The sequence below is a fragment of the Canis aureus genome, chromosome 16 (assembly GCF_053574225.1).
Source record: "Canis aureus isolate CA01 chromosome 16, VMU_Caureus_v.1.0, whole genome shotgun sequence".
Taxonomy (NCBI): Eukaryota; Metazoa; Chordata; class Mammalia; order Carnivora; family Canidae; genus Canis; species Canis aureus.
This window is the reverse complement of record NC_135626.1, coordinates 19,840,651-19,862,014: the sequence shown is the minus strand read 5'-3', so window position 1 is coordinate 19,862,014 and position 21,364 is coordinate 19,840,651. Positions and strand designations below refer to the sequence as shown.

At 54.0% G+C, this 21,364-nt stretch overlaps 1 protein-coding gene and 1 long non-coding RNA gene across 13 annotated transcripts in view; one reads left to right on the top strand and one right to left on the bottom strand.

Moving 5' to 3' along the window:
• LOC144286077 (uncharacterized) overlaps positions 1 to 11,065 on the top strand; it is a 184,909-nt gene extending 173,844 nt beyond the window's left edge. For 4 of the 5 annotated variants that reach the window (XR_013354171.1, XR_013354170.1, XR_013354172.1 and 1 more), the window contains one exon: positions 8,869 to 11,065. Coding sequence is in view for 2 of the 5 variants with exons in the window: in XM_077852101.1 (XP_077708227.1) it covers positions 8,869 to 8,881 (13 nt within the window). In the remaining 3 variants the exon portion in view is untranslated. Of the gene's footprint in view, positions 1 to 839; positions 2,023 to 8,868 lie in introns of those variants that run through there. The other variant, XM_077852100.1, reaches the window with a different exon arrangement.
• On the bottom strand, positions 1,615 to 20,697 carry LOC144286078 (uncharacterized). Of its 8 annotated transcripts, none has more exons than XR_013354174.1 (3): positions 20,559 to 20,697; positions 5,570 to 5,791; positions 1,615 to 2,407 (listed from the first exon to the last, which is right to left on the bottom strand). It is a non-coding gene; the product is annotated as an uncharacterized LOC144286078 (long non-coding RNA). The 8 variants fall into 8 exon arrangements; XR_013354180.1 differs by lacking the exon at positions 20,559 to 20,697 and adding an exon at positions 20,491 to 20,545; XR_013354178.1 differs by lacking the exon at positions 20,559 to 20,697 and adding an exon at positions 19,934 to 20,062.
• Positions 20,698 to 21,364: the final 667 nt, after the last annotated feature.

Below are 21,364 nucleotides of genomic sequence, written 5' to 3'. Positions count from 1 at the left end.
TTTGGCACTGACCCCGTCTCCTACCTATTCCCCACCCCCAGGGCAATGATGCAATGCAGCCTTCTCTTGTTCTGTTCACTGCAACAGTATAGTGCAGACCCAGGAGCCAGACTGCTTGTGTTCCCCAGAAAAAGGAGCCTTTGGCTAGGGAATGAGTGCTGCTAACATAGAGGTGGAACCACAGGGCAGCGAGGGGGAGGGAGAAGACAGGGAGTGTAGGGAAGAAGGGGAAGCAATGCTTAAGAACACAGTCACTGCTTTACAACAGACCACACATGGGAAATGTGCCTGAAATGGTCCAAACGGGGGAGGAGAGGGATTGTCCTTCCACCTTGTCTCCTACTGCTCAAAGTTCGCCCCTGAGAACTAATTCCCTCCATGTGTAAGGGTTGTGTTCTCTGGCCCCTTTGGTGGCCACGCCGGAGCCAGACCCTTTACGCTGGGATGTAGCCTGGAAAGGGTCAGCCTGTGCAGAGGCAGCTGGTCCAGCTTCAATTGTGGACAGCCACGAGAGGGGCAGAGCAGCCAACCAGGGGAGCAGATAGAAACCGTAGAGGTACACACGATGCATGCGATGCAGCCACACTCTGGGTATGCTACATCTACATCTCTGTGCCTCAGTTTCCCCTGCAGTAAAATGGGGATGACCATTGCCTCCCCTAGGGTTGTTGAGAGGATTTGAGATAATGCATGTAAAGCAATGAGCAGTGTTTGCACCACCACCACCACGCCCCCCGAGGTGAACTGGACTGGCTGTTCATTGCCTTTGCCAGAAGTTGAGGAAAGCTTCACCGAAGAGTGCAGTCCTGGCTAAGCTGTTTTAGCCAGGACTCTCTCAGTTGCAGGTGGCTCAAATGAAGCAGAGGACGGCCTAAAGGTGCACCTGGCTTTGGCACAGCTGGACCCAAGGATGATTCTGAGTCTCATGGGAGTTGACCCCTGTTGCGTTCACAACATGCACTTGACCTTCAAGGGCTGACCTCAGCAGAGAGAAGACCTAGAGGGAGAGAGATCTGGCTGGAGCACCTGTGAGAGGAGAGGCTGGGCTAAACCAGGGCTTACCAACTTGACATCCTCTGACTCCTGGGATGGGTCCATGGTTTGTTGATCCCAAGCCCGAAAAAAGAAAAAGCAGGTCCCCCATTGGGGCTGGAGTGATTTCAACGCCAAATCTTCATACAAGTTTGCTCAGTGATTATCAGATCAGATAGTTTTGGATGCATCTTTATGTGTTTAGGGAGGTAGAGCCTGGCTTCACGAATACTGTTTAGTAGATAGAATCTCCAATGGTTGAATCCACAGGGAAAAACAAATGGCATGAAAAGGTGAAGAACATGACTACAACTCATCCTGACTGTCCCTCCTGGCAATGACATTCTTGAGCACAAGGATTCCATGAGCAACCTCCCCCAAGCAGTCTGAGGTTGTTATTAAGGAACACCCATGCCCCGGTGCTACATAACGGCCCACTTGTGTTTCTGGTGCAAGCGGCAGGGTCCCTCAGCCGTGTGACCTTGGACAAGTCATTCTACCTCTCTGACCATTAGTCTCCTCGACTGTAAAATGAGACTGATGTCTAGGTGCAAAAATGGAAACATATGCCCACACAAAGACTCATGTTCAAAGCAGCTTTATTTGTAACAGTCACAATCCAGAAATAGCCTAAATGACCACCCTCTGATATATGGCTGAGCAAACAGTGGTACATCCATACAGTGGAACGCTTCTCAGTAGTAAGGCATGAACTACTGAGGCACACGGCATGGGTGAATCTCAAAGACATACTGAATAAAGCCAGACACAAAAGAGTATACGCTAAATGATAATACTTATGAAATTCTAGAAAAGGCAAAATCAACCTCTACAACAAAGCAGGTCAGTGGTTGTCCTGGAGCTTGAAATGTTCTATATCTCAATGGTGGTAGTTACAAGGGTGTACCCGTTTGATAAAACTTGACTTGGGCACTTAAAATGGGTAGATTTTATTGCATGTAAAGTATACCTCAGAAATGATTTTTTTTTTTAAATAAAACCAAAGAAAAATATTGCTTTATTAGGACCCTCTCTATGACAGAAACCCAACTCAGGATAATTTTAGCAAAAAAGAAATGCTTTGGCTCATATAATCAGGTGAATCCATGGCTACGTTAGCTTCAGGAATGGCTGGATCCAGGGGCTTACTGATGTCTGGATAGGATATTCTCTCCATTTCTGAGCTCTTTCCTTTGTTGACTTCGACCTCAAGTAGAGAACAGGATGGCCACCAGCAGCTCCATCAACCTGGCAAATTCCATGAAAAACAAATGCCTCTTTCCCTGTAGTTGCTGCAAAACCCCCAAGGGGGAGTCTTCATGTCCATCCTGATCCATGTTTGCCTCTAACGTGAGGGTGGCGGAGAGGTGATCCTCTGAAGGAGAAGAGACGTTATCAGGAGAAAGGGCTGTGGATGCTGGGTAGGGAAAGCTGACAAGTGGCCATCACATTTCTCTACACACCCAGAGGGTGGTATTATCACCCATCCCTACCTCCAACCATCTCCAAGTATTAGGAACACCTAAACTCATTGAAGGCTGAAGTGTGCTTTTTTGTGACGTCACAGGCCTGTCTGTGAGTTAGATACAAAGTCAAAACAGAAAGCGAGCACTAATCTCTTCCCCACCAGCCAAGGCAAACAGAAGGCCCTTCCTGCCTGTGCTGGGCTGTCTGCACCCAAGGAGGCTGGTGGGGGAGGGAGGAGCTCTGCTGCAGCTACACTGGCCCAGGCCCAGAGGGAACGCCTTGGAGCTGGCGTCCGGACTTGCAGGACGAACGTCAAGGAGGGGAAGGAGGCCTCCATGGGCTGTGGGTCTCAGCGGGCCCAACCCAAGAGGAATGCAGCACTGGAAGCCAGAGGCACCATTCCTACAGGGTCCCGCCAGGGCAGGAGGGCCAGAGAGGAAGAGGAAGGAAAGGTCATCTTTGTAGAGATAAGGATGGAAGGCACCATCCAACATACTGAGACCCAAACCTCACTTCCTGAGCAGTGCAACTGCATTGAGCATCTTCTCTATGCCAGACACCTCCCAGGATTCTCTGCTGAAGTGTCCTCCTCAAAGGGGCACGAAGGGAGCAACGGCTTCGTATTTGTATTCAGAAGCCTTACATTCAGACACATCTCTAAAGGGCACTATTATGCCCATCGGACAAATGAGGCAAGACTCCAAGGTGGGGGGCATTTACTCAAGGCCCCCAGCTACGTGGTTGCCCCTGACCAGACTCCTGGGCAAAGCCCTGTCCCTCCCCACACCCCAACTCCAGAAGCTCAGAGCTCTGGCCTCAGCCCGACTGCTCTAGGCTGTAAGTTGAGCTGAGGTTATTTCTGACCCAGGTAAGCCAAGGCAGCTTAGGGCCACCTCCCAACCCGGTCCCCCAAGGAGCATGGGCAAAGAAAGCCTGAGCTGAGGTCAACCGCCCTGTTTCCCACCAACGTGCTGGCTGAGTCTGCCTGCCCAACCATCCTGTTTTCTGGGAAGCAGGTTAAAAGGATGTCATTGCCAAGAGTGTGCAGTCCGCTGCAAAATAGCTGGTAGGGGGGCAGGGGGAGAGCCAGACTGAGAAAGAGAGAGCCAAGGCCAACAAGGGAAGGCGTGGCCAAGGCTCAGGCCCTCATTGCCCAAGAAAGCCTGTGGGCCTGGCCCAGAGCTGCTGGGCTCTGGGAAAGTAGGGTTCTCAGCTCCTTGCTCCACCCAGCATGTGTGAGGCAGGCTGGCCCTCCAGCTCTGCAGACTGGTCCAGGAACAGCCGACCGCTTCCTGGAGTTCACAATGCTCCCGCCCATGAGATCCCTGCACTGGCAGCCTGCCCAGGTGGCCCTCCGGCCAGGCTCCTGGACGCTAGCTCCATAGGAAAGAGGGAGGGGGAGGGACAGCCTTCTGGAGACCTAGGCACCTCCAGCAGGGGTCCTGACCCCTAGGGCTGCCAGCCCAGAGCGGGGCCTAGATGAGCAAGCCCCACACGGGCCGTGCTCCTTCCTAGACACCTCTGTGCAGGCAGGGAGCAGGGAACCAGGGGCCTCTGCCAGCCACAGCTGCGTTACCTAGGCCACGCCTCTGGTGTGTTCTGAAAATGGGGTTAAATCTTACCGGGCCCAGAACTGGGATCCTGGGACACATGGCAGGCTGAATGGGGGCAGCTGTGGATGCAGGCTGGCCAGGTGCGCAGTCACATCAGGAAGACCCAGGGGTGGGAACCCAGCCTCCCTGTGGTGCAGATACCTCCTCCATGAGACAGCAGCACCCACCCACGCACCTCCGGATACTGGCTGACCAAATGCTTAAGTATTAGTAAGCATCAGGATATGCTTGTTAGAACCGAATGCTAATTATAAGTAATTATTACTGAAAGCCCTGGCCCTGGGAGCCAGCCCCAGCTCTGCCCATCCTAGCTGTGTCTTCTGGTGGGTATCCGGACCACTCATGCCTCAGCCCATCCTGTAAAATGAGGATCAAAAGATGACTCTGAGCAGCAGGGAAAAGCATCGGACGTAAAATTCTGCCAGCTGCAGATGGTCGCATCTTCTCGACTGGGCTCTGAAGGCAGAGCCTCAACAATCTCTTCAGCTCTAACTTGTGGCCACGGAGCCAGAGTAGTTCTCCGGCTGCTTAATAGGAGCACCTGAGTGAGGAGCAGAAGACAAAGATACCCATCCCTGGGTGCCCTCCTCTACCCCCATTCCTGGCAGCCCAAATCCAACTGGCCTTGCTGGCTGGGGAGGAGGAACAGGGGCTGACATGGGTAGAAGGCTTCCCAGAATCTTAGTGCAGCCGGAGTCTAGAGGCAGTGTAGCAGCCCACGTGGAAATCAATCAGGACAAAGCCTACAGGTTTAGCCTCCCCAACTTCATCAATCTCCGTGGAGAAGAGCGAACTAGTGTAGCTCCAGTACCCACCACTGAGAGCTCTGAGGTTCCTGGCTGCAGGCGAGCTTTGGCTCATCCCACTTGGCAAAAAGAAGAGAGAGACTCTGGCTCCCAAGGGCACAGGACCATTGCTCAAATGGGTTATAAGCCTCACGCCTTTTAAAAGCCCTAGTCCTGCTAACTGGGTGGGGGTGTGTATGCACATAGGGGAAAAATGCTGGAAGGATCTATTTCATTAGCAGACATTATCTCTAGGCACAGCATTTTTATAAGCCTTTTCCTCCTTCTGAATTTTGAAATGCTCTACAATGGAAGGCGGTTCTTCTATAGTTGGGGGGGAAACAGTACTCAGCTTTATTTTTCATGTATTACCTTTTTCAACAAATTGATGAGGTTTTTTTGTTTGTTTTTTGCAAGTGTTTATAAAGAATGAGGAACAAATTCAGGAATAAGGAGGTTTGGGAGGGATGGCAGGGCAGGGCAAAGGGGCCTTAGGGAGAGAGAGCTGATTTAAAGTTAGCAAAGGCTTAGCTATGAGGAATGACAAAGCACCCCATGCTTATTGTAGGTGGTGAGAATCTCACTTAATGAAAACCCCATCCACCTCTTCCCAAGAAGGGATAAACATCACTCCACACCCCACCCCACCCCTAACCTCCTGTTAACCTTTACCTTGACGCTGTCCTTTCTCCTGGGTGGAAGAATGCTGAGGCTCCTGAGCAAACCCAGCCCTTTAAAAACTGTCTCTGGGAGAGCTGGTGTGGAGGCCCAGCTGGGATGACCAGAGCCTAAGGAGCAAGAGGCCAGGCTGGCCAGAAGGATGATCACACGGTCAGGGTCCTGCAGACAGCCATCTTCTCCAGTGACCAGAGTTGCAAGTCTGCGCCTGGAAACCTAAGAAATAGCTGGAGGATTAATTTCCCTTGCTGACCTGTGATGTCGATGAGCCCTGGGGTGGAGCACAGCAGCAGGCACAGTCCTGCTTGCTGCTTGATCACCTTCCTGTCTGTCCACGCATGGGCAAGCCACCTGCTCAGCCTCAGCTAGAGGGGAAGGACTGTTGCTTTGGGACCTGGGAACATTCTTGTGAATTGGCTTTCCTGGGTTGAGAGGGATGTGTCACAAATTGGTATTTCCTCTTGACAGTCCCCCAGCAAGTAACCCTAAATCCACTCAAGACAAGGCTCAGCCAAAATGTCTGGGGTGGGCTGGAAGAGGTGGGGATGGGGGTGCCTACTGAGAAGGGAGGAGCCCCGGGAGGTGAAAGCAGGATAGAGTGTTCTCTATCCCAGCTGAGAAAAAGCAAGCTCCAAGGGTACAGCAGGGATTGGCGGGGAGAAGCCCTTGAATCCACCAGGAGCATGTTTTCAAAATGGCCAGGCCACTGGCTCTCGGGGAGTGGGCTGGGCTCCCTGTTTTAAAACGCAGTACAGTTTCCTGCCCGGGTGCCTTCACCCCTCCTGCCCTTAAACAGTTCCAACTTCTCAGGAGCGGTGGGCATCCTAGCCAGCCCAACACCGCTGCTCTTGACATAACCAGCCCCAAGGGCACCCATCCTGGGGCCCTGCCCATGCAGCCGGCCTCCTGCAAACCTTCACCACACACAAACTGAGGAGGCCCTGTGTTCTCCTGAGTTCCAATCTGCGCAGGACTGTCTCAATGCTCAGCCCTCCCTAACCCTCCTCCAAAGAAAAAAAAGAAAAGAAATTGTAAACATATATGCAAATCAATGCACTGGCCCAACAGAATTGTTTTAATAATTCACTCTCGTTTCAAGAGGATGGGGGAGGACATCCCAACGTGACCCCAGGAAGCACTTCCTGTCCCAGGGTGGCCAGGTAGGCAAGGGGTGGGTTGGCAGCTGCTGCCCGATGCACACTGCAAGAACAATAAGGATTTTTAGGGGCATTATGACTGAGTCAGAAAACACAGCTGCCCCTGAAAGTCCCTCATTTTTCTTGCTGTCCTTGAACACTCTCCAGGTAAGTAAGCAGTCAACCAGCTGGCCCAGGGGGGCTGAGGTGAAGACGGTAAACCCTCACCCGACGCCGATCCACCACCCTACAGCCAGAGAGCTCTGTGGTGGGTAGGGGGGCTGCCAAGTCTCCACCGTGGCACAATTCTTGCCAATGTTTGGCCTGGCAGGTGGCCAGCCTCACTGCCCCCCACAGCACGCCCAGGAATGACCAGCCTTTGCTCCACCCAGAGCCAATTTTCTAAATGCCGTGCTTTCTGCCCACAACAAGCCATGGACTGGAATGTAAAGGAATCCCAAGTGGACGAGAACAGTCCCAAGAACTAGGGAATGCAGTAAGACCCTCGAGCAGTCATCTGGCCCTTGTGTTCACCTGTGGGGTGTAGAGCCATCTTGTAGAGGCTGAGCACCTGACAAGCCAAGTGAAGTCACAGGCCTACTGTGGCATAGGAATGCAAGAGTCAGCCCCAGACTTCCTCAGAGGTCAAGCTGGGTGAGGGTAGAGAGGAGAATATGGGGTGGGGGGTGGTCATAGCTGCTCGACTCCTAAAGCCCAAGAGAAGAACTACTGAAAGAACTAAGACTTTAGTAAGAGTCGGGGGGATGGGGGCTGAGCTCTGGTTCCCATGGCTTTGCTTTACCCTGTCTCTAAAACGGGTCCAGTTGGAACTAAGCACCCACCATCTCTTCCCTTTTAGAGGACTTAAGAGAATTTCAGCTGTCGTAGGAACAAAGGCTCAGCTCTTGAAAAGCCAACAGTCACAGACCCTCTGTCCCTTGTAGGAGGCAAGAGGGTGCAACATGCGAGAAACAGCACACTGTCCAGCCTTCCCCAGGCTCTAACACATCCTGCCCACTTCATCAGAGGTGGGCTCTGGAAGAGGCAAGAGCATTAGGCTGGCCTGAGTAGGAACGCAGGTCCCCGACCACTACAAAAATAGCCTATAATGGGCAAAGACAGCTAGTATGTCTCGGGTGGCCTTCAGGTTCAAAACAACCAGCTGACAGGCTCTGCTGGGAGGCATAGGTGGGAATAAACTAGGAATGGGGTGAGAGAATGGTCAGAAACTGACCAAGAAGAAAGGGAAGAGGATGGTGATCGATTTCTTTACTTACAGGAGGATGAAAGGGGCTTCCAGAACCAGAGCCTGGTTTATGGGCCTTCTTTCTGGGGTGATCCCTTCTACAGCCCAATCTGAGCGGGCCTCCAGGGCAGCAAAGGCTCCCCTCTATAGGCCCTGGGCTTTTGACTCCTCTGAAGCTCATGGTGCAGAATGCCACCCATTGGTGGATCACTTGTGCCCTGAAGCCAGGCCATTCCACCCAGGCCCCCAGGCCCAGGACCTGCCCAACTGGCCACTGGGAACATGCCCCACCCACCCTGACACCCCACCTACCTTGACACCGCACTACCCGTTGGGGGCCTGTCACCAGTCATGCTATGTGTGTACCACCTGTAGCCTCTCAGAACATGGGCGGCCCTGCTGCGGTGAAAGCACAGCCCACAGAAGACAGACCTGGTGCCATTCTCTATTTACTTGCTGTGTGACCATGTATAAGTCACCTCACTTCTCTGTGCCTTGGCTTTCACATTTGTAACTAGGAACAAAGAAGAAGCCCACTTTGCAGGGCTGTGGGAGGATTGAAGGGAAATAAATATACCAAGCACTTAGCAGGTTCCTGACAAAAGTCTATCACCCTCTCCAAGTGGTTTCCCCTTCCCCCTCCGACCCCAAGGGCGGGGGCTAGGCCAGGACCCCCTGGGAGTTGCCAAAGACTCATATCACGGAGAATTCTTCCCCTCTTGGAAGAGCAACTGGGACAAGGTTCTGGGCATAGGCCTTGCTGCTCCCTGAGCACTACGGTAGCACCTTCACCCCACAGCACAGGACCTTCCTTGTCCAGACTGAGAGGAAGTATGCCCAGAAACCTAGCAGCCTGGCTACCGCCTTACCCTTGCCCAACTATGTTATGACAACTGTCCTCTCGCCCACAGCCTTCTACCCTAACCAAGATCATGGCCATACACTCCTCCAGCAAAACCCAAGCTGTCCCCTACACACCAGGACCAAAGCCATCTGAACCACTCAACAACATGATCGTGCTTCGCCTGCTCAGAAGCCCCAGCCCTCAGTTTGCACAACTTCCATGTGAACTGGTCCTGCCACCTGGGGTGCACTGGCTCCAGTACAGCAGGACAGAGTGAGGATGAGACCCAGCTCACGGCTTCATGGCCACAGGGCCTTCTGTGGGCTATTCAACCCCTCTGGACTTTGGTCCACTCCTCTGCAAGATCAGGGTAACTACCTGTTTCGGGGGCCTTTGGGAGGATTTAAGTTCATTCGCATCGAAGGCTTAGAACTCTGCCTGGCACAAAGCATTCTATCAGGGTGAGCGATCATGACTGGCACCCCCTGCTGTGTTCTTCTGGACTCAGCTTCCCTCTTCTGGGTAACCTTTCCTGACCCCAGCCCCTTCTTTCTCCCTGCTCCCCCTGACCCCATGCTTGTGAAGCTGCTTTACCTACTGGCCTCCCAGCTGCCCAGTCCTCAAACCACATACATCCCAATCACACACTTATTAGCAATGCTGGCTCCAGGGCCCCAGTGTGCATTGCAAACAGGCTCCCTGTATGATTCTTGGGGACACCCCCAGCTTCCAGCTTCAGAAGCACCGCTCTAAGCCATCTACTCACCTTAGGACAAGCAATGTCCCATGACCCAGATATTCGATAATGAGGTGAGGTGGGGTAGGAGTGGGATGCTGCCCAAGGAGTGGCCAGAGGATGACCCCCTGCCGTGCTAGGCATGTGACAGTGACTGACTTGGGCATGGCTGACAGCAGACTCCACCCCCACCCAATTGCAGGTCCCCTGGCCTTTCCTGAGCCTGGCCAGTGCTGATCACATGTTGATGACCGAGGGCCTGTCCCCGCTGCTGGGGGGGGGGGGGGAGGGTAATGTGTGTGAAAAGCCATCAAGGTTTCCAGAGGAGCTGCAGAGTAAGGAGGCTCCACTCTGAATTTGGAGTCCCTAAAATAGCCAGCAACCCACAAAACCATGGTGGAAGGAAAAAAAAAAAAAAGCCAACCAGAGTTATCAGCCCTTGTTTGGAATTTGCTTTAGAAAAAGAAAAGTATGTGCCAGTCCCACCCGGACTAGGGAAGGAAGTGGTTGGGCAGTGGGCAACAGTCCCAAAATGTCTTGGGGGAACCCGTCCTCCAGAGAAGCTCCTGGGCAGACAGGGATGCTGGGGCCTGCAGCAGGGGCTGGCTGACATGGTCTGGCCCTGGGGCCTGCAGAGGCCCAGCATGCTTTGAGTCAGGGGCCAAACTCCCCTGGCAAAGGGAGCTGAGTCAGGCCAGCTAGAGGGATGCTGGTGCTCCAATCCAGGGGAGAGGGCTCTACAGGCCCTTCCCCTGGCACCTACCTAGTCAGCCCCAGGACAGCTGGGCTGGAGTCTCTGCTGCCCCAGAAAACCTTCCTGAACTCGCTGGCCCAATCCACCCATGCTGGCTGTTCACAGGCTGGGATGAACAAAGCCAGGAGACCTGAAACTTCTCTATTAGAGTCCCCAGGTTTACAATAACCAATCTCTCTCAGCCGGAAATTCTTTTGCTAAGAACATCTCAGCTCCTAAATGCTTGTACTCACCCCCTTCGGCTCCCCCCCCCCACCCCCCCCCAAACTCTCCAGCCCTGCCTGGCCTGATGGCGACTGGCCAACATGCCTTGGGGTTGGCGCAGCCCCCCAAAAAGAACTCATCAGTGAGTAGAGGTCCAAGTGCCCCTAGGCAAATTTGGCTCAGAGCCTGAATGCATCTGTCTGTACAAATACCCACTCCTGCTAATAAGGCTGGTCCAAGGAGGCAGCACACTCCTTTCGTCCACAGCCGGAGCCAGGAGTGGGTTCCGCCACCAGAGCCACACCTTTGGTCTCTTTAAGGGAGACTCCACAGGAGAGGGAAACAAGACAAGCAGAGAAGGCACGCAGACAGCTCAGCCAACAGTATGGGAAAGAAGAATCTACGTTTAAAGATGCATTGAGAGATGCCTGGGTGGCTCAGTTGAGTGTCTGCCTTGGGTTCAGGGCGTGATCCTGGGGTCCTGGGCTCGAGTTCTGCATCAGGCTCCCCGAGAGTAGCCTGCCTCTCTCTGTGTCTCATAAATAAATAAATAAAATCTTTAAAAAAAAAGATGCTTTGATCCTTCTCACAGGAGTTGGCAGACTGAAGGCCCATGGGCCAAACCCACACCACCTCTTGTTTTTATATATAAAGTTTTATTACAACACAGGTGGACTCCTTCACGTAGTATCTATGACTGCTTGCACACCAAAAGAGAAGAGTTCCAATAGAGAGAAACCCTATTTGGCCTAGAAAAAACTTCACCCACGCCTGTTTCTGAGCAGTATTCACTCAGTACCTAGTGTGCTCCAGACACAGAACACAACAGTGAGCAAAATCTCTGAGCCTTTATGGGGCTTAAGGCCTGATGAGGGAAGAGCTCCGAGGACTGTGAGGCCTGCTTCTTGGGCATCTGGCCCACCTGTCAGTTGGCCCCTGGCTCAGCCCACAGGCTCCTTCTGGGCCCCCAGCCTGGGGCACAGAGCTGCCATCTCTCACCTAGAACCCTCAGACCATATGTATTTCAGAACTGTTGAGGGGTTTAAAAAGGTAAAGATGCACATACCACATATTTTGCAATACTCCCGCAGGGCAGCACCCCTAATTAAACACATTCACATCTCTGCAATGAAACCCACGAATGTTCACACCCCCTAAGAGAAATACAGATTCTAATGGTCTCAAGTCAGTTTTGGGGCAGGTTTTCCCATGAAATCATTTATAACAACAAACTTCTGGTTTTCAGGTAAGGACCGTGAGCCTGCACCAATTAAGAGCTAAAAAGTACAAATGGATAAAGATGTGGTCTATAAATACAATGGAATAGGGATCCCTGGGTGGCTCGGCGGTTTGGCGCCTGCCTTTGGCCCAGGGCGTGATCCTGGAGTCCTGGGATCAAGTCCCGGCATGGAGCCTGCTTCTCCCTCTGCCTGTGTCTCTGCCTCTCTCTCTCTCTGTCTATCATAAATAAATAAATAAATCTTAAAATAAATAAGCAAATAAATAAATACAATGGAATATTACTCAGCCATTAGAAATGACGAATACCCACCATTTGCTTCGATGTAGATGGAACCTGAGGGTATTATGCGGAGTGAAGTAAGTCAATCAGAGAAGAAAAATCATATGGTTTCACTCATACAGAGAATATAAGAAATAGTGAAAGGGATTATAGGGGAAAGGAGAGAAAATGAGTGGGAAAAATCAGAAAGGGTGACCAAACATAAGAGACTCCTAACTCTGGGAAACGAACAAGGGGTAGTAGAAGGGGAGATGGATGGAGGGTTGGGGTGACTGAGTGACGAGCAGTGAGGGGGGCACTTGACGGGATGATCACTGGGTGTTATACTATATGTTGGCAAATCGAACTCCAATAAAAATATATACGACAACAAAAAAAAAGTACAAAAGCTGGATCCCAGCTTCATTCCCTGGTCTTGGCTGTAGTTCCCCACCCCTGCAGACTCTCCCCGTGGCCACCAGGCACAAAGCAAGTACACATGAGGCATGCCCAAAAGATGAACTGAATGAACTATCACCAGGACTTTTTTCCTCAAAGAACAGCCACTGACATTACTGCTGATAAATGTAAAAAAAGCAGCATTTAAAACCTGCCTTCATCGATCTGCTCCACTGTCAGGAGCAAAGAGAAGCAGAAATGATGAATAATTTTTTCAACTCCATGTACTTGAGCTAAGGAAGATGAAACTTTTGTCTGGACACTGTTGCTGCCTGGTGGGCAGCACAGGAGGTGTTTTACTGGGAGCAGGTGAGGGGATGGTAACCAGAACTGAAAACACATGATTTTTTTTCCCCTTTGTGTAATTGCTCTGAACCTCCCTGTGGCCAAAGTTCCATTTGGAAGTCTACAATAATTCATCTCATCACACATTCCTAACAGCTAATTAGAAAAATGTACTAATTGGGTAATCTGGTTTCAGATGTTCTAATTATATTCCTTTGGAGAAGAAAAAAGAAAAAAAAAAAAAAACAAAACCAAAAAACCCACTACATATTATTTTTATGTACATATAATTTAATAGCATTTCTTCCACCAAAGAGTGTAAAACATCCAGAAAGTTTAAATTATAAGTTTAAAAAACCAAAAACCTCAAGCCTTACGACAGTCATCCTGAAAGAGTATTTTTAATACCCATTATCTATAAACAGTGGAATCATCTACAAAATGCAGTGCTTCTGCAGTAAAGGGTGATAACTTGAAAATATTTCAGCAATACCTCCCATCAGCGGTCCTGAAAGTAAGTGGCTTTCTCCCCTCCCACCCCTCTTTGATGCAACAGGGTTTCAGCATTCTGAAATGTCATACCCTCTGTTTCTTAATAGAGCACTCCTACAAATGACTCCCAGAAATTTCCTCATCGCCTGAGATTTCTAAACCCCAAATTGGGAAAGAGGTTCTGGACTCCACAGATGAGCTCTGCCTAACCCGGCTCTGGGCAGATTTTTAGGAGGGATTTTACTCCAGAATTGGGAAACATGTAGATCCTGACAAAACGCCTGGGGTAAGAAGGTGAGAGGGGATGTTGGCTGGCTGCGAAGGGGCCTGCACGCTAGAGCGCCGGCCTGGGGCAGGGCATCCCTCCCAGAGCCGACCGCCTGGGGGGCGGGGCCAGCGGCCGTGGGCGGGGCCAGCCAGGCCCTCAACCAACCAGAGCCGCCTGCGACCTCCAGGACTATATTTAGTCAGGGCTGACTGCCCTCCACGGGGCGGGGCGCCCAGCGCGGCCACCTGCGAGCCCCGGCGCCTGCCGCCCTGCCACCGCGGTGCCGACGTGCTGGGACACCACGACTCCTGGTGGAGAGGGCACAGGCATCCTCTCTGGCATTTCCTCCAGCCCTGGCGGGGCACACGTGCTGCCCATCTGACAAATCCAGTCTGCCCGTCTGCCCGACCAGGAGGGACCACGCTGGGCACGCATGGCCCGGCCACAGGCCCGCAGGCCGGGCTGCGGAGAGCACCAGGGGCCCGCAGTGACACCGGCCCTGGCACGGGCCACTCCAGTTAGTTTCACTTTCTGGCTTTCATCCTGGGCCAACTCTCACCCTGATGCAAGAAAATCGCCTTTGAATGCCAAGAGAGAAAAATCCTCAAAAATGTTCCTTGTCATTTGCTTTTTTTCTGAGGACACGGTTTTCCTCTGAAGACCCGGTAACAGGCTTTGGTGAAAACCCCAACTGCGTAACTTCAGTCCCCCGGGCTGTTCAACTCTAATATGATTACACATCTAAATGCAATAAACGGGGCAAAGTGGTATTATTTTTCTGGGAAAAACCAACATCATAAAAGGGTCTTTATTGAATCAAGGGCCCCAGAACTGTTCTCTTGCCTAATTATGGCTCCCCAGTGAATGAGGCCCGGTTTCCAGGCAGGAGTCCTCACAACTCCCCAGCCCAAAGGGCAATGGAATATTTGTCGCGACTTGTCTAATTACAACAAAATCCACCAAAAGGACGAAAGGGAGGATGCCAAGTAGGTTGGCAGCAGCCCCATCCCCCCACTCGGGAGCTGGAAAGAGGGGGAGCTGGTTCTCCAGCCCACTTCTATTTAAGGAGCAGCCCCCCTGCTCCACCCCACCCCTCACATTCAAGTCAAGGTCCTGGACCCCGCGCCCCTTCCCACTGTCAGTGCTTAAGTGGTTTTCCAGCACCTAGCACTGCCCCTCTATCCTCATCTATATAGAAAAGGCCCATCGACGAAATGTGATATATTGCCAGATGGTTTAACGTTCAGTGACTTGGCCAAGGTTAGTGTGCGTCCAGACCTGAGTGACAATGACTGCTTGCTCTCACCAGACACAGGAGAGGCAGGGGAAGAGAGAGGGAGACCCAGGCCAGGGGAGGGTGAACCCCCCACACTGACCAGCTGGGAGCACGTGGTCTGGTTGACTTTTCTCAGATAGACAGCGGTCTGGCTAGGCAAGTTGGAGACTAACATTTTGCTCATATGCAAGTCCTGGTTCCAAGTATCTGTTTAATCGCCCTCAAAGTTCCCAGAGCAAAGATACATTTTCCCCGCCATGTTTTTAAGCTCACAACAGCAAGCTCTGTGGGAAGGGATTCAAGGGAATGTTATCTCGACTCTCCTACTAACCTGTGTCTTCACATGGGCAGAGGAGAGGGACTGCATGAACCCACCCCCGGGAGAGTCAGCAACACGCCCCCCACCCCCCCACCCCCACATACCAGGCTGTAACCAGCATGTCTCCCTGAAGAAGCAATGACTTTTCTGCTCCCATCCCCCAGCAAGGGCTTGCTTTTCTCCCAATATTTTCTCCTCGGATATTAAGCCAGCAAGCTGCTTGCCAGGCTCAGGTTGTCTTTCCTCGACCTCACTGGGGTTTCTTCACTGGCCCCACAGGCCCTGGGATGAACTACTGGTGTCACTCGAGAACAGCTACACGTACTCCCCTCCCATCCAGCACACCTGGCCTTTCACATGCCTATTCTCATTTGATCCTCTGGTCCTATACAAGGCAGGCGTGTATCATCACAGCCAGGAAAACTGAGTCCCAGGAAGGCATGTCACTGGTCCAAGGTCACTCAGCTAGTCCATGGGAGAGCCTGGTTTCCAACTGCAAAGCCTACACCCTTTGGCCAATGCCTGCCTTCAGCAGGGAAGGATTTTTGTCTTCCACCAATCTTTTGGAAAGCCGGGTGCCAACAGCAGATAAGCAGCAATGCAACGCACTTGTTTTTAGGAGAGTGGGGGAGATCTACCTCGCAAAGGACAGGGAAAGAGAAAACTGAAGAGCAGAATGAATGCCTCAGTCACCAAGAAGGACAAGCTAGCTTTTCCCCTGAACCCCACACACCCGAGGGCAGAAATCCAGTGAGAGGAAGTGAGTTTCATGAGAATGAACCACAAAGTCTTCACAGACTGATCCAAATTTCCCAGCTACACATTTCGGAGTCCCTTCCCCACCCCTCCAAACCACAGCCCCAGGTTCTAACCTTGTGCCCTCATCTGTGCCTCCTGGCCCAGAATCATGGAAGAAAGTTAAGGCTACAAGGGGTGTGTACACTACATTAAGCCCAATCCTCCACTTGAACGAGAAGGGGCTCTCCAGCCCAGAGTGGCAGAGCAGAGATTAAGATCAGGAGATGGTTCTTTCCACATAGCACCTCCCTCCCTAGTTCTCCTGGGCAGCAAACACAAGGGGTCTGGCTACAGGGCGATTTCAAAATTCCCCAGATTTCAAAATTCCCCAGACCGTGCCAAAGGGAGGAGGGAGAGAGCTGAGCAGTGGGTGAGAAGTCACCTGCTCCGTGGCCGCTGTGAGCCCAGCCTGCTGCCCACGGCCAGGGAGGACTACGAAGGTCTCTAAAGCACTGAAAAGATGATGGTCTCTCTTAAGCACTGGGTTGAAATTCAAAATAAAAACATCACTGAGCCATAAAAAAAAAAGTATAAGGAAGTCCAACAAAATTCTGATTTTTGTTTCCCGTGTTGATTACTCTGCAGTATTTTTTTTTTTTTTTTGGAGTATCAACTTATTTCTTTCTACCACCATCCCCACTTTAATTTCGTACCCTGCTTGACGGATACCCCACTAGAGTACGTTAGCTCCCCACTGGGTCAATGAAGTAGCAAGCCAAAAGCAGCTGTGGCAATTCACCTTTCCTGGGGCCCTTTCACAAAATGTGCTCGGTGTCAGAACGCCAATCTTTGGGCCTTTCAGGCTGGATGTATTGCAGAGCAGATGTTCCAGGTGGCCACATGGGCACATCCAGGGTACTTTAAGTACTCTGTGCTGGCCCATCCAACCCCACCCACCTCCTGTTCCACAGCTCACATTTGCTGCCTCCCAACCTGGGAAGCCCCACTGCACCAGGAGTCTCCTGCACGGCAGCCAGGAGATGCTGGGGGAGCCTCTCCCCTCTGGGCCTCAGCCCCAGCCACGAGAGGACTAACCCCAGCCGGGGCCTGCCCCCTCCACAGGCTGGTAGACAAGAAAGGTGGAGCCAGGGGAAGAAGCTCCCAGGCATCATCTCCACTTTAGGATTACAAAGCTGCTGTTCCCAGTGGGTTAAGTAGCTTGCCCAAGGCTACATATTTAGACAGCAAGGGAGACAACCTTCCAACCTGCCAGCCCCTCACAAGCCTGAGGTCACAATCACTCTACACTGTTCTCAACCAACACGTATACACACGCAGATCCCAAATAAGAGAGCCGAGGAGATGAGCACGTCAAAGGTCCACTGGTGAGTGCCAGGCACCGAACCTCCATTGTTCCTATAAGCCTCACCACAACATGACATACCCCCGTTTACAAGGGAAGGAATGGGCACAGAGAAGTTACTTGCCCAAGGCCACTCAGCTGGCAGGTGGCAGTCAGGACTCCAACTCGAGCTCGTCTGGACCTAAGGTCTGTCTTCATGGCCCTCACAGTAGGCTGCTTCAAGAAAAACCCGTCACAGAACTCAGGCTGACCCCTTGCTCCTGGCACAACTCTTCCACAGATCTGTCACAGATTAGGAGCACTGCACTTTCGGTGTAGAAGAGCCGAGACGGGCCAGTGACCACCCGGTGGCAAAATCCACTGGGTGCGGGAGCGTCACCCAAAGTGCAAAGCAGGGGCCAGAATCCTGACCTTCGCTGAGGGTTCAGAAAACTTGGCTTTTGGGCAAAGGCAGACCTGGCAAAGCAGCTCAGAGGCCACTTTCAGGGACAGCCACCAGCACGCGACCCTGGAGATACTTTTAAGTATCAGAACTTCCAAAGTTGCTAGGACATGGGGGATGAGATGAGAGGGCTGGCTTCTCCCAACACTTCCTTTGCCAATCCTATCCTGCTGAACAAAAATGGATCTTTAATCTTTCCTAGGTTGGGATTTTTCTTTAAAAAAAAAAAAAAAAAAAAAAAAGCTACAAAGGCGAGGTTAATTATTCACCAAGCTGCAATCTACTTAAGAACTGAGGGAATACAAGTTTCCTCCCAGGAGGCAGGACCAGGTGTCCAGCTGGATTTTAAGTCTTCCATGGGTCTCCCTGGGGGTCTGGTTGAAACCCGTCCCTCCCACCAGCTTTCCACCCAGCATTTAGCTGCTTCCAGAGTAGAAGACGGCTCCAGGGCACACAAGTCTGCCTTGTAAGCCTCTTTCCCTGTGGAGCTAAGAGGTACCTGGCTAACAGGTACTTGGGGTGCTGCGGGGGTGGTGGGAGGGAGGCATCTGTTTCAGGGACTAATGAGAATTCAAAAGGGACAGAAAAATCAAAAGGCTCTCAACCAAAGCATAATTCCTAAATACAATGGCTTAAATCAAAGCACAAATCAGCTGCTGGGGGCCAGGCCAGCCCAGCCCACTGTGTGGCTGATTCAGTCACATTCTGCAAAGGAAAAATCCCGAAAAGGAAAAACGTAATCACTCACTTCCCCCAAAGCAATGAAGCACCAAGGCATTTCCTAAAAATCCCTAAAACCCAGGTCAGCCCCAGCTATGCCCAAGGGAAAACTGCCAGCCACCTGAACCAGTCCAGGAACACTCCCGGCTCCTTATGCTTGATTCCCAGGACTTCTGTCCATGATCCCAGCGTCTGTCCCTTCCAGGGTGGGTGTGAATCAGCCAGCTGGGCCTGCTTTTCCACATCCCATCCCTCCAGCCCAGTTCTGTGGGTTTTTTTTTTTTTTATGACCACATAACATTCTGGAGATTTCCACTTCATTTACTTTAAGATACTCATCCCCAGGGCTGGGAGAGGCGTGCGTTCAAAGGGAGAACTTTGTTTTCCCAACCTGGTTCAGTACTCCAGAGAAGAGAGCGATTTTTCGTTCTTTCTTTTTTTTTTTTTTTTTGAGAGCGATTTTTCTTAAATAGGGTAAGGCCTCCAGTTGAAGCTCCCTAGCCCACTCTTAGACAGTTCTGCCTCGACACTGAGAATTTGTTAAGATAACCTGTACGCTTAGATACCCGACCAAACAAACTTTTACACATAATTGTGGCATCTGCACTTACACAAACTAGGGCATGCAGGACAAACCTCACACTGAAAACATGCAGGCCAGCTGCATGGCAAGGCTGTGTCCACTCCTGGATTCACAGGCCCAACCTTGCCTCAGTGACCCCATAGCCCATGGGGTTCCCCTCCACATACCTGACCCCCTCCGTTCAGGCCCCCACATGACCACCAAAACAAGGGCAGAGGCTACATAGGGTTCCTGCAAAGTCCACTCCATACTAAGCCCACAGAAGCCTGTAGGAAAACCTTCCAGATGGAGGTCTGCGCACAACTTCCAGGGGGGGGGGGGGTTGGCCAACCTGGCTGGAGTGACTTCTCCCTCACCCTCCTCCTGCTTCTAGAAAACTCTCTGGGTTTCCAAAGCCAGGCGGAAGGGGGCCCAAGGTGCCCTGTTTTTGTCAGCTTGCCCTTCAGACTGTTCAGGTCACCTCACCGCGTGTTCCCAAATGTTTTTCCGAGGTCCCCACTGCCAAGATAGCCAAAACAAAATATAAACAAAAATAAACAAAGTCCCAACGCCCAAAAAACTCGAGGTTTCCGGGGCTGGTAGAGTTATTCTTTTGGGGGAGGGGGCCTAGAACAAAGTGCTCGGGTAGAGGGTGGAAGAAGGGGGAACCTCAGCATAAAACCCGAGAACTCCAGCCACAGTCAACACCAGTTGCATAGATTGGGGAACAAAAGAACAGTCCCACAAAGATGTATCTTTGAACAAACGGTGGTGGAAGGGAGCGGCAGGGGCTAACCCTCCACACCCCGTCCCATGTGCCCAGGGACAAGTCCAGAAATCGGTGATCCTCCCCACTTCCAAGCTCAAGGCAGCCGCCCCCCGGGGCGCGGCAGGGCAAGCCCCAGTGGGGGAATGCGCGTGGGGAGCGGGGGAGCTGGGGCGCCCGGGGGCTGGGGGTCAGGAGGCCTGTCTGCCCCCCAGTCCACATCCGCCCCGGCGGGAAGGACACCGACCTGACACCGCCTGCACACAGTGGCCGAGTTAAAGTTCTGAGCACATTCCCGCTGTGGCTGCGAAGCACGGGGATCCCCGGAACGTGCACGCGGCCCGCGCCGAGCGCCCCGCGCCCACCCTCTCCGGTGCGGCCCCCGCAGGGTCCCCGCTCCCGCTGGGCGCCGAGCTCCCGCCCTGCCGGCCTGGAGCTTGGAGAAGCCGCCGGTCCTGGGGGCCGAGGACTGGGACTTTGTAGGCCAGTTGAACCGACACCCTCATCTCGCCCGCAAAGACCCAGCCCTCGGCTCCCGCGCGTCTCCGAGTTGGCGGTGCGGGCCCGGCCCGACGGGCTCCCTCCGGCCGGATCCCGCCGCCCGCCTTCCGCGGCGCTGGGTGCCCCCGCGGCGTCCGCCCGCGACGGCCCCCGCCCCGCCCGACCTCGGCCCGCGGGCTCCGAAGCCGGCCTCCGGGGCGCTACGCGGCGTCGTGGCTTCCAGGCCCCCCCGGTGCAGGCCGAGGGCCGGGGGGGGACCAGCCTCCCCCGACCCCGCTCCCCCGCCGACAGCGCTCGAGTCACTCGCCGAGGAACTTCGCCGCGACCCCACTCCGCGCCCGCGAGGCCCAGCCGCGCGCCGCCTCGGTTACCTGCGCTCGGATCCGCGGGGCCGGGCCGGGCCGGGCCGGGCCGGGCCGGGCCGGGGCGCGGCGCCTCCCACCGCAGGCCGCGCCCTCCCGCACCGCCGAGCCCGCGTCGCCGCCGCGGGGGGTCGGGGAAGCCGCTGCGAGCGGGGCCCTGCTCCCCGACGTCCCGGGGGCCCCGCGCGCGCCCGGCCCGGGGCGGGGGCCTCGCTCAGCCCGCCCGGCCCCGGGGGCCGCCGCCGCCGCCCCCTCCCCGAGGAGCGCGAGCCCGGCGCCGCGGGGAGGGGAGCGGGGCGGCGAGACCCCTCGAAAGTTGGGGGCGCTCCTCTCGCCCGCTCGCGCGGCCCTAGCCAGCTCCACGTGCTGGTGACACATCAGGAAGGCTGCGCCCCGCGGCTCCCGGCGGGCGGACGCGGCCAGCGCCCGCCCGCACCGCCTCCCGGAGCCGAGCGGCCGGCGCCCCGCCCCGCCCCGCCCGCCCTCCGCCCGCCCCTCGGCGGCCCCGCCCCCGCCCCCGCCCCCGCCCCCGCCCCCGGCCGCGGCGCCCGCTCGGGGCTGAGGCACCCGCGGGCAGACGCGCGGGCGGGGGCGGGGGCGGGGGCCGGGGCCGGGGCGCCCCTCTGCCGGGCTCCCGAGCCGCCCGACTCGACCGACTCGACAGTTTCGAGTGCCTTCCTCCCAGGCACGCAGCCCTTCCCGCCCCCGAGCTCCAGTAATTTTCCCTCTTCCTCCTCTGACCGGTCCGAGCGGCTGCCGGCGCGTCCTCGCGCGAAGGCCGGCGCGGAGAGCCCCCTGCCGGCCACGCTGCTCCT